The sequence below is a fragment of the Oryx dammah genome, unplaced genomic scaffold, assembly GCF_014754425.2.
Source record: "Oryx dammah isolate SB20612 unplaced genomic scaffold, SCBI_Odam_1.1 HiC_scaffold_4, whole genome shotgun sequence".
NCBI lineage: Eukaryota > Metazoa > Chordata > Mammalia > Artiodactyla > Bovidae > Oryx > Oryx dammah.
Genome location: NW_024070188.1, coordinates 88,563,631 through 88,576,305, shown reverse-complemented (window position 1 = coordinate 88,576,305; position 12,675 = coordinate 88,563,631). Strand labels below are relative to the sequence as shown.

General features: G+C 54.0%; 1 protein-coding gene across 1 annotated transcript in view; it reads right to left on the bottom strand.

Annotated features, from left to right (window-relative positions):
* LOC120862688 (centromere protein J-like) overlaps positions 1 to 11,990 on the bottom strand; it is a 19,447-nt gene extending 7,457 nt beyond the window's left edge. Inside the window, exons 1-6 of the mRNA XM_040238762.1 lie at positions 11,884 to 11,990; positions 11,630 to 11,765; positions 9,366 to 9,557; positions 4,816 to 4,924; positions 3,212 to 3,315; positions 1,025 to 1,126 (exon numbers count right to left, since the gene is read on the bottom strand). Of these exons, the coding sequence (XP_040094696.1) occupies positions 1,025 to 1,126; positions 3,212 to 3,315; positions 4,816 to 4,924; positions 9,366 to 9,557; positions 11,630 to 11,765; positions 11,884 to 11,990 (750 nt within the window). The remainder of the gene's footprint in view (positions 1 to 1,024; positions 1,127 to 3,211; positions 3,316 to 4,815; positions 4,925 to 9,365; positions 9,558 to 11,629; positions 11,766 to 11,883) is intronic.
* Between the last annotated feature and the right edge of the window lie 685 nt (positions 11,991 to 12,675).

Here is a 12,675-nt window from a genome sequence, read left to right as displayed (position 1 = left end):
CCCAGTGCCCAGCACCTAGAGACCAGCTCCCAGTGCCCAGCACCTAGAGACCAGCACCCAGTGCCTAGCACCTAGAGACCAGCTCCCAGTGCCTAGCACCTAGAGACCAGCACCCAGTGCCCAGCACCTGGCACCCAGCTATGGGGAGACCGGCTCCTTCTCCTACCAGACAGTGCAAAAGCCATTCAGCTGAAGAAAAGAGAAACCATCTCCTTCCCTTTGACCTCCAGCTTATACTAGGACTGAGTCCCTGGCTCTCTGCCTAAGTCTGCTGTAGGACTAATGCTAAATCTATAATTGAGGCACTTCTGTTAGGTGTTTACTACTGAGAAGGAGCACAGGCCATGCCCTGTGTCACTCGCTCTCATCACCATCCATCCAGTGAAGCTCATGGATGAGGCTTAGAGGGCTGACCAGTCCCTGAATGACCGAGTGAGAACTCACGGCCGGGACGGGGCCGGCGGCTACTCCCTCTCTGGTGTGGAATCCCGAGTTTCCCACTGACTTGAGCATCTCACCGGCCCAAGAGCGCCCAGTAGGCAGAAGAGCCCCCCCAATGAAAACCTGGCACCTGCCCACTTTCTAGCTTCATCCTTGAGCCCCTGAGGAAGAGAGTGACGATGAACAGACACTTTCCTAATAACCGGGTGGGGTTTGATTTTTTTAAGACCAACGTGTAGCTGTATACACCAGTCTGGTGTCTGGTGGGCTCTCCGTCACGTCCCAGTTAGAACATCGTGGGGTGGTGTCTGGGGCTGCAGCTGTGGCCATACTGTTCCACCTGCTTCCTGAGAGCCCTGCCCCCCAACAACACCCACCCCCGCCCTCTCCGTGGACGTGATCTTCAGGAACTGAGACTCTTTGCAAGGGTTGAAACGTGGAGCAAGGAGACACTCCAGGCAATATGAGACAAATTACGTGTAAACCTGTTTTGCTCTGGGAGGTGCATGGCTTTGTTTACTGGAAGCAGACTGTCAGCACGGCAGCTGGGTCTGGGAAGATGGACGGCACCACCACAACGTACCTCGTCCTTGGGGTGCTGGACCTCCCCCTCCTCCTCCTGTCTTATCTTGGTGTCCTCATGCTGGGACGCATTTGGGGGCAAGTCTGGTTCTACAGGAAGACCCTGTGGAAAGAGCGTCACATTGTCTGAGGAGACCGCAGTTAGGACGCCTGCCACTGCCCCTCACTGGGCCAGCCCCGTGGGCCCATCCAGGGCCATGTTCTGGGCTTCTCTGAGGGCGCACGTCCCCAGCGTCCCTGTCCATCTGATCTGGGCCAGGATGGCCGAGGGGCAGCACAGCAGGTAATGGAAACCTCCTGATGGAGACGTCGCCCCCACGCAGAGCTGGCGGGGTTCCTTCTGAGGCATTGAGGTGAGCCCGTGAGTGAGGGTCCAAAGTCAAGTAAAAGCCAGAGAAAAATGTCAACTCTTAGCGCCTTACTTATGACGTCAGAAAGGGCAGAACAGAATGTGGGCTGCTCTTGAGAGAAGGGAAGGGAAGTTATCTCTCACAGCTCCCTACTTCTACACCATATTGCTGTTGCCGCGCTCCCCAGGTGGCTCAGATGGTAAAGAATCTGCCTGCAATACAGGAGGCGTGGGTTTGATCCCTGGATCGGGAAGATCCCCTGGAGGAGGAAATGGCAACCCACTCCAGTATTCTTGCCTGGAGAATTCCATGGAGAGGAGCCTGGGGGGCTAGAGTCCAGAGGGTCACAAAGAGTCAGACACAACATAGAGACTAAACAACAACAACTTTTACACCATAAATACGTTCAAGCCCAAATTTCCTCCCATGAAGAAAATTATAAATTCTTAAAGAGATGGGATTACCAGACCACCTGACCTGCCTCCTGAGAAATCTGTATGCAAGTCAAGAAGCAACAGTTAGAACTGGACATGGAACGACAGACTGGTTCCAAATCGGGAAAGGAGCGTGTCAAGGCTGTACATTGTCACCCTGCTTATTTAACTCATATGCAGAATACATCATGAGAAATGCCTGGCTGGATAAAGCACAAGCTGGAATCAAGATTGCTGGGAGAAATATCAATAACCTCAGATATGGAGATGACACCATCCTTATGACAGACAGTGAAGAGGAACTGAGAGCCTCTTGATGAAAGTGAAAGAGGAGAGTGAAAAAGTTGGCTTAGAGCTCCATATTCAAAAAACTAAGATCGTGGCATCTGGTCTCATCACTTCATGGCAAATAGGTGGGGAAACAGTGGCTGACTTTATTTTGGGGGGCTCCAAAATCACTGCAGATGGTGGCTGCAGCCATGAAATTAAAAGACGCCTGATCCTTGGAAGAAAAGTTATGACCAACCTAGATAGCATATTAAAAAGCGGATATATTACTTTACCAACAAAAGTCCATCTAGTCAAAGATACGGTTTTTCCAGTAGTCATATATGGATGTAGAATTGGACTATAAAGAAAGCTGAGTGCCAAATAATTGATGGTTTTGAACCATGGTGTTGGAGAAGACTCTCAAGAGTCCCTTGGACTGCAAGGAGATCCAACCAATCCATCCTAAAGAAAATCAATCCTGAATATTAATTGGAAGGACTGATGCTGAAGCTGAAACTCCAATACTTTGGCCACCTGATGTGAAGAGCTGACTCACTGGAAAAAACCCTGATCTGGGAAAGATTGAAGGCGGGAGGAGAAGGGGACAGAGGATGAGATGGTTGGATGGCATCACCGACTCAATGGACATGAGTTTGAGTAAACTCCGGGAGTTGGTGATAGACAGGGAAGCCTGGCGTGCTGCAGTCCATGGGGTCACAAAGAGTTGAACACTACTGAGTGACTGAACTGAACTGAATAATACTACTGATTCTTGTTTTAAATACAGTGTATAATAAGCAGATTGCCAGCTAGCAGTTGGAGGTAATTATGCTACATTTGCCTTTGATTTTACTATTAATAGTTTTAGTTAAAAATTATAAGTAAAACTGTTATAATATAAAACTTCAATTTGAGAACTCAAGTGATGGAAAAGTATCGCTCTTATTTTGACAACATGCTAAATGCCTCCAAGCAAAAGCTAGGAAAAATGTTTGGACATATAGGCAAGGCTGCAGCCCCTCAGCAGGATAGGGGGGCGGTATTTGGAATCACCATGGTTTTCTGTTCTCCCCATGAAGACAGAGGGGGCATCCCTCTCAGTGCTGGGGGGCTGCACCCCCTCAACACACCCACCTGAGGTTCCTTGGAGATGCTCAGGGAGGAACACGCAGGCTCATCCGTTGGTACCTGGGTGGGGAGCCTGCCTGCATCACTTCTGGAGGGCAAGGAGCGTGTGTCTGCAGAGCAAGCACGTGAGGCTGAGAGAACAGTGAACACACGTCTCGAAACCACATTATCTAGTTTCCAAGTACCACGTAAACTGACATGAACACATTCTGTTTCCTTCACGAGATCAATATGCAAACAGAGGGTCAGTTATACAGACACAGGGTCTGTTGATGACGTGGGAAACGTGAACTATTTAAAGAATACGCCAGCTAAGTCGCTTTAGTCACGTCCGGCTCTGCGACCTCATGGACTGCTGCCCACCAGGCTCCTCTGTCCATGGGATCCTCCAGGCAAGAACACTGGAGTGGGTTATCATTTCCTCCTCCAGGGGATCTTCTCGACCCAGGGATCGAACCCCTGTCTCTTGCCTCTCCTGCACTGCCAGGCAGATTCTTTATCACGAGCGCCACCTGGGAAACCCATTTAAAGAATATATTCACCCTTTTTCACGTATTAAGATGGTTCGGGTGATGGAATTCAAAGGCCTGTTCTCTGCCTTGGAGCTGCGAATGAGCCAGCAAGCAGATGACTGTGAGGAGAGGAAAACCTGACCCCACGGTGGCAGATCTGCTGAGCAGAAGGGGTCTGGGGGTGAGCGCCACCTCAGTCCCAGGAGTCAGGGAGCATGTCTCCAAGGAGGCACTGCTCATCAGGGGAGACAGGGCTGGAGGTTGAGGCTTGGGAGGGTGGGGGCTGTCCCACTTGGCATATCAGGAGCAGGAAGCTCCAGCAGGTAAACTGAGGTTGGGGGAGCAGGGTCGGGCCTGGCCCACAGGGTCCTCTGGGAGGTGAGGGGCCGCCGGCATCGACCCTCGAAGGGATGAAGAGCCAGCCCGGGCTGTGGGGAGACCCCGGGGTGGACCCAGAGGACCGGCGGCGGGGAGGGGCAGGGGCCCGCCGGGCAGGCAGACAAGTCCGAGTCCACCCAGGCCGAGGGTGGGCTCTCAGATGGCAAGGCCAGGAGTCCTGCCAGGAGGACTGGCATGGGGGACAGGCAGCTAAGAGCGAGGGCCAGATCTCTGGAAGCCACACGATCCTGATCGTCCTGCTGAGTTCATGGGGGCCTCGGGCATCCGCAGCTCATGCTCGGCACAAAGGTGCCAACCTGCAGGGCCCCGGCTGGCGTGAGGCAGGGTTTAGGGTGGCAGGTCCGCACATGGGTCTGAAGACTAGGGAAGGGCTCCCTCCCTGACACGTCCGGAGCTCGGGGCTCTCTGGTCCTGCTGCTAGGACCCCGGAGGGGATGGTCCCATCGGGGTGGTGGACCGCCTGTCCCCAGGACCAGCTCTGGGTGTGCGGGGAGAAGGGGGATGTGTGGGGCAGACTGGCAGAAGGAGACCCAAAGGAACTGGAGAAAGAGGGTCAGAGCAGGGTGGACGACCTGCTGAGAACCACAGGCGCTCGCCAAGGGAAGACCTTCAGGATAATAAACACTAACGGGATAATAAAAGCCAATGTCTGGGAGCAAACAGCAAACACGGAAGAAAAGCCGGCTCGAGGAGGCTCACCCGGGTTGTCCTGGGCTCGGTGGTCCTGGGGGGCGACCGCAAGAGCAGCTGGCGCTGGGGACCTCCTGCCGCTCCATTTCTGCAGACTTTGGGGTGATTGTTGGAGCACCTAGGGGCAAGGACGGGCACAGAGCCCGCAGGCCCGCTCAGCTGCGCACCTCGGGGCCAGAAACAACGTCACAGAAAATCTCTTCCGCTGTCAGTGTTTTCAAACCATTGAGCCCAGTGCTGCAAGGACCTTTTTCGTGTTTCGGGTCGTATTTTTGTTGTTGCTGCTGTTGTTCTTGAAGTAGAGTTGATTTGCAGTGTTGTGTTAATTTCAGACACACAGCAAAGTGACGCAGTTAAATATGTATACTCTTTTCCAGCCTCTTTTCGCTTACAGGTTATTACAAAATATTGAGCAGAGCTCCCTAGGCTGCATGGCAGGTCCTTGTATCCATTTTATCTGCAGCAGTGTGTATGTGTTAATCCTAGTTTATCCCTCTGTGCCCTGTTTCCTCTTCGGTAAACCTAGGTTTGTTTTCTGTGTCTATTTCTATTTTGAGTGTGAGCTCATTTATATCATATTTTAGATTCTACATATGAGTGATGTCGCATGTACTTGTCTTTCTGCATCTGATTTTGCTTAGTATAATCTCTGGTTACATCCATGTTGCTGCACATGGCCTTACCTCACTTGTTCCCTGGCTGAGCAACGCTCCATTGTATATCTGTGCCACGGCTTTATCCTTCCTCTGTTGACGGACCCTTAGCTGGCTTCTGTGTCCTGCCTGTTGTAAACAGTGTTGCTATGAACGCTGGGGTGTGAGCACCCTTTCAAATTATGACTTTCTGTGGCTGTGTGCCCAGGAGTGGGAGTGCTGAGTCACGTGATGGCTCTATTTCTAGGGGCTGTTTTTTTAAATGTATTCTATCAAGGTGTAGTTGATTTGTAATGTTTCTCAAGGTCTGCTATACAGTCAGTTCAGCTCAGTCGTGTCCGACTCTTTGCAACCCCAAGGACTGCAGCACGCCAGGCCTCCCTGTCCATCACCAACTCCCGGAGTTTACTCAAACGCATGCCCGTTGAGTCAGTTATTCAGGGGGCTGTTTTTAGGTGCAGGAATATACAGAGCACAACAGAGAAAATGATAATCAACTCCATTCATTTACTTTTTTAGCATTAAAGTCAAATAATATTCATTAATACATGAAAATATAATTATTCTTAATAAATTTAAACTATTTAGAATGATAAATTGAGTATCCTTTTTGGACACAGTGGAATTTCATCTAAATCTAGGTTTTCAGTGCTCTCCAGTGTTACCTTTCCTCAGACAGGGCTGGCTTTTCTTCAGAGGCTTGTTCCCTCCCAGGAGGCTTTGCATGTCTGTCTTGAAGACTTCTGGAAAGAGCTTTATCTCCGTCTTCACATGGTATCAGTTTCCCCAAGTCAGTTTTCTCTGTCTCTCTGCTTATTGGCTGAAAACAAACGTGGGAGTCCTTTTGCATTAATGACAATCATTATCCAAAAATATCAGCAAATACCTCATCTTGGCCATCACAGAAGCTAGGTTGTTACAGCCGCGTTTTCACGTGCTGCAAAGCAGAATTCTTGGTGTATCTCATCTCCCATGCAATAGCCCACGTCCACATGGAATCGAGGAAAGTTAGCATTGATTGTCTAAAAGAGGTTTGCTATCACGGCAAAACAAATTGCTCAAAACTGAATTTTAAAATATACAACAGAAATTTTTCCTACCCTTTGCATTATTCAAAAATTGATAACTTTCAGGTGTGAGCACACCAATTCACTTGCACGTGCATTGATTAAGGAATTATGTTGCACCCTCCTAATTAATTCAGTTCAACACAGAACATAAGAGAAAGCTTCATCCCAAAGCAAACCAGTGACTCCACACAGCGCTGGAGCTTCGGACACTCCCCACCCCAACAACCCGAAAAAGATAGCTTTCCTACTTTTAATAAACACCTGGATTAGGAGATCCCAGACCCTCTTTCAAGGAATAAAATATTTTCTGCTCAGTAGAGGTATTGGGGCAGGAGGGCAGGACACGAGGTCATCCCCAGGAGTCCGGGGGCTTTTCAGCCCAAGTCATCCATTACCAGACGCTGGCCTCCAGGTGTGAAGACGCCTCAGAGCTGAAGTAGCAAATATGCTGCTAGTAAGACAGACTAAAGAGGGGCTGCCCTTAGCCAGGAAAGTGCCGCTGGGATCAAATAACACCCCGCAGGAGGTCCCCAGACAGCAGCGTGGACTGTGCATGGAGAGAGGCCGGGGCACGAGCCGCAAGGAGATGCGATGGCTGCAGGTACACACGAGGACGGGCCAGACAGCGTCGCGGCTGTGGGTACCTGGGCCCGGCCCGAGGCTGGATTAACAGAAGTAAAGCACAGACCCAGGTGTACGGCCCTCCCGCCCGTGCCCAGCTCCCAGCCAGGCCCTCTGCTCTCGGGGCCCCAGGGAGCCTGCAGCAAGGGAGGGGAACCCCTGCCTTTACCAAGACGGATTTCCTCCAGGGAGGCAGGGTCCCCCTGGGACGCGGCGAGGACACAGGGGCCTGGGTCCCCAGCCTTCGCATCCTTTCACAGACGACACGCCTGAGAGTCAGCTGGTGGAAGTTACCTTTCCTGATGGCAGCCCCAGGAGCGCTGCCCTGTGACTTCGGCCAGCGTGCTTCGGCATTATCCCTGTATCAGCTGGCAGAGGGGACATTTTCCCAAAAGTAGACTCTGACACCTAAGACAATTTATCACACAGAAAATTCAGGAAGTGAGGTCACATCTCCTGAGGTACAGTAACTGAGAGAAATGCACATTTAATCCATTCATCAGTAACTACAGTGTCCTAGGGGAAAAACAGGGATGCCAGGTGGGGGACCGGGCTGGGATCCTCCCCTCAGGGTGTTGCAGGCTCTCCAGGAACACATGCCGCGCCCCAGACAAGGCGCCCCGTGTGCTTTGTGGTGCTGTGTGTCGTGGCTCACTGTTTGAAAATATCCCGAGGTCCCCAAGGCAACGAAAGCAACACGCTGTGTGTCTTCAGCTGAGAAAGGATTCAAGAAGGAAGAAAACGCGCCCCCGTTTCTAGCATCACTCACAGTTTATCTAAGATCTGAATTGGGAGACCCGTAGCCTCCCAGCTCTGAAGCAAGTGGCCCGATCCCTCAGGTGGGAGGAAGTATTCGAAGTTACAACTCAGCCCAGAGGGCAGGGAAGAGGCGGGGGTGCGGGGGGGGGGGTGCGGGGGGAGGAGGCTTGTCCAGTGTGCTCATGGGTGGCCACTGACCTTGAGGTCGTCGGCCTTCTGATCTTCTGCCCCTGAGTCGTGTCTGCACAAACACACCTGTGTGCACCTGAGTGTGCAATTCACATGTGTCTCTGTTCCCTTCAGATCCGGTGTGTGCTCTGCAGGGCAGGCCCGGTCCCTCTAAGCAGCCCCATGACCCTGTGACGGGGACTGTGCACAGAGCTAAGGGATGTTTGGAGCCCGCCAAGCACAGGAGCTCAAAATGAGCGAGAGAGAGGAAGAGGGAGGGCCATCCGTCACATCACAGACACCCTGAGTCCTTGGCTTCCCTGGGGGCCCAGCTGGTAAAGAATCCGCCTGCAATGCGGGAGACCTGGGTTCGACTCCTGGGTTGGGAAGATCCCCTGGAGAAGGGAAAGGCTCCCCACTCCACTGTTCTGGCCTGGAGAGTCCATGGGATTCTCCATGGACCCCTATACAGTTCATGGGGTCACGCAGAGTCGGACACGACTGAGTGGCTTTCATTTCTCAGTTTCAAGTCCTTGAACTACAGACTCAGAAGCTCACACAGTGAATGTAGACAACAAGTGTTAGCACTTCCCTTAATCTGCTGGAGGAAACCCCCAGTTACATTTCGAGGGTGTTTACGTGGTTTCTCGCTGACTCCTGCACACACAGCTCAAATGGCCCAGTTCTTTAGATGCATATCAGGAAACATGCCAACCCAGCAACAGAGTCCCAGCCACCCCACCATCTCTGCGGCCTACACTCAGGATGGTCACCCACGCGCGGAAGCCGGGCGCTGTGTGCAGGGAAGCAGGGTGAGCTCTTTCTCATCTCTCCATTAAGTGGCCCCAGTGCGTGGACAGAGCCCTGGGGCCTGTAGGCTGCTTCTGGGGTCAGCGAGCTGGTCCGAGTCTGGACTCTGGCTCCCCAGCCACATGACTAACCCTGGGGTTAGACGGACCCACCTCAGGGGTCGTGACATTGGACAATAGGGGCAGAAAGCACAGATCGCCCCCCGTAAACCCGGGCAGCATCCAAGTGCTTTTGCTTGGTGTTAGCAGATGTCTTTGGAGACAGACGCACAGGGCCCCCATGAACGCCCTGGCCCACTCCCGACTGTAACTGGTTGCTCATGGGGCGTGGAGCTGACCAGAGGAGGCAAGCCCTCCTGCCTCCTTCACGGGAAGTGCCACGGTCACCCAACGCCAGGCATGCAGCTCTGTGGGTGATCCTCTGGGCTAGCATCTAGTACTAGAGGCCCTGGTACCCGAGCATCTGAGCATCTTCTCACGTGCACCGAGCCCGCCGAGCTCTGCTTGGCCTCCAGGCGGCGCCGCTCCGAGGCCCTTAGCCCGGCCCGCAGCTCCAGGTTCTGCTTCACCAGCGCGTCCATCTGGGCCCGGAGCTCACGGTGGGTGGCTGCCCAGCGGGCCTCCTGCCTCCTGAACTCCTCTCGGAGCCCCGAGACCTCCTGCTGCAGCTGCTGCACCAGGAGAGAACAAGGACCGCCGTCAGGAGCCCACGGCCGCCGGGCCAGACGCAGCCCGGAGACCTCCGTCCGTCTCCACCAAGTCACGTCCACGTGACACAACCAGCTCAGGAGGCTTATCCTTCCTGCTAAACACTACTGGGGCCCCTCATCTTATCCTAAAGGGTCAGGACAGCCTGGGCTGGAGAGTGTGAGCGCTGAAGGGACTCAGACCCAGACTGTGGCCTTGGCTGCCCCCTTTCCTTGCTGTGTGACCTCAGGTAAGCCACTCAAAATCTCTGGGCCTCAGCTGCTGCTCCTCTAAAATGATGATACAAAGCGACCTCAGGCCATTGCTTTGAGAGGGGAAACCTATGCGTAGAACACTCAGTGCGGAGAATAAAAAACGGGGAATAGATGTTACTTGTTGCTTTGCACTTCACTCGTTATGTCCAGCTCTCCACGTTAAAGTACAAAACAGACTTCAAAATTAGAAATACGAGGGGCTTCCCTGGCGGTCTGGTGGTCACGAACCCACCTTGCAGTGCAGCGGATGCTGGATCAATCCCTGGTCCAGGATCAATCCCTGGTCCTACCTGCCAGAGGGCAACTAAGGCCGCGCACCACAACTACTAACCCAGGGCCCTGGAGCCCAAGAGTCACAGCTGCTGAGCCCACGCGCCACAGGCACTGAAGGCTGAGCACCCTAGGGCCTGTGCTCTGCAGCAAGGGAAGCCGCTGCGGTGAGGAGGGCTGCAGCTAGGAGTAGACCCTGCTCCTCACAGCTAGAGAAAGCCATGCGCAGTAAGGAAGACCCAGCACAGCCAAAAATAAGAAGAGATAAGTAAAGAAGTAAATATGCTTTTTAAAAAGTGGGTGGAAATCATCTTTTTACGAAAGAAATATAAGCTGTTGGGCATAACAAAGGAAATGTTCTTTGTATATCAGAATAAAAGCTGTTTTCAGAAAAAAAGGTATTAATTTGCCTGCCTTAGAAACAGTTTAGTAGAGAGACTTAGAGGAGGGAAAAATAAGTTTAAAAAACTCTAGAACTTGAGGAAGATATTTTCCTTTTATAGAGATTACCTCCAAAAAGTAATTAATATCACATTTGCAAATTAACTATTAAAAGGAAAAAAACACAATTTGAGAGAAAATTAGTAATTATATTATTCTCTCATTTTCTTCTAGAAACACTGGGAAAGTCATTGCATTTCCATAGTGAAGTAAATTCATACTCTTCTCCTCATCTGTAGGAATTATTCTAAAAATAAACAAGTTCGTGAAGGCTGATGCCGCAGAGCTTCTGAGCAGAGGGGTGGGCTGACGAGACCCCAGAAGCCTGGGCATGGTTCCCCATCCTCCAGACCCCGGTTTGCTTTCCCACATAGAACCTGCAGGTCATGAAGAGAGGGTGGGGAGCAGGGGCATTCCAGAGCTGGGTGCCCAGGACACAGTCGGGCAAGGATTGGCAAGAGTGGGTCAACACCAGGAACTGAGAAACCCAGGCCTGTGCCGCTCAGGACTGCATCCCCCAGGCCTGAACCCCCTGGACCTTAACCCCCAGGGCTGCACTGCCCCTAAGCCTGCATTCTCCAGCCCTGCACTCCCCCAGGCCTGTACCCCCAGGCCTGCATCCTCTGGGCCCACACCCCCGAGGACTGCACCCCCAGGCCTGCATCCTCCAGACCTGCAACCCCTGGACCTTCACCCCCAGGCCTGCACCCCCAAGGACTGCACCCCTTGGACCTTCACCCCCAGGCCTGCACCCCCCAGGCCTGCATCCTCCAGGCCTGCAACCCCTGGACCTCCACCCCCTGGACCTTCACCCCAAGGCCTGCACCCCCCAGACCTTCATCCTCAGGCCTGCATCCTCCAGGCCTGCACCCCCCAGGCCTGCAACCCCCAGGCCTACAACCCCAGGCCTGCATCCTACAGGCCTGCACCCCCCAGGCCTGCACCCGCAGGCCTGCATCCTCTAGGCCTGCAACCCCTGGACCTTTACCCCCTGGGCTTTCACCCCCAGGCCTGCACCCCCAGGCCTGCATCCTCTAGGCCTGCACCCCTCAGGCCTGCACCCTGCTCACCAACATGGCCTCAGCCCCGCCATCCTCTGGGGAGCGCCCAGCCGCTGTCTCAGGCTGGGGCCCGGCCCCGCCATCTTCTGGGCAGCCGGGCTCCGTCTCCGCTGGCTCCTCAGCCCCCAGGTGAGCCCTCAGCATTCTGAGGAGGGAGCAGAAGGTCGGTGGGCTGGGAGGGGGTACAGGCCGCCCCCCACTGCCGCGTGGGACCCCCCCTCACGACAGCCCAGCTCGGCCAGCATGGTGTTTACAAAGCTGACCCACGGACCGGCCATGGCGGTGTCTGCCAAGCTCCCATGGAGGACCGAGCAGCCACAGGCAGGCGCTCCTTGGCGGTGGAGCGCAGACACTGTAACTCAGAGATCATCGGGCCGTGTAGACAGGACCCCGGCTGGCCCCGCAACCGCGGCTCTGCTCAGGGGGGTCTCCGTGGGAGGCTGAGGCCCCCGCTCTGCGCGCAGCACGAGGGGCACTCCCCAGACTGCTGGAAGGGACCCTCCGCCCACCAAGCTGAAGGGGCGGCTTCTCTAGCACCAGCGGTCCGAGTCTGGGCCACCGGGGACCAGGGATGCCACCCAGGAGAGGGGATGCTGGCCCTGCCCCCAGGCGCCTCAGGCAGGGGACGGGTGGGCAGGTTTCCAGCCTTCAGGCTGCGGGCTTCCAGCCATGGAGACTCCTGCGGCTCCCGGCCAGGCTGCGTGCAGACACGAGGAGGAACCGGGCTGGAGGGGAGGCGCGTCCACCGCCGCACCTCACAGCCGCAGAAAATAGAGCCAGACCCCAGAAAGCAAGTTCCCGCAAACACGGCCTCCTCTGAAACCACTCTCACCTGACGGTCCTTCCTTTCTGCTCTAAGGAAACCTGGGCCTTGATCAAAATGAGGATTAAGGCTGACTCAGAGTAACGGGCAAGTGTGGCCTTGAGTACAGAATGAAGGCAAAGGCTAACAGAGTTTCGTCAAGCGAGCACGCCGGTCATAGCAAACGTGTCCTTCCAACAACGCAAGAGATGACTCGACTCACACTACCAGGCAGTCAAAACCCAAATCAGAC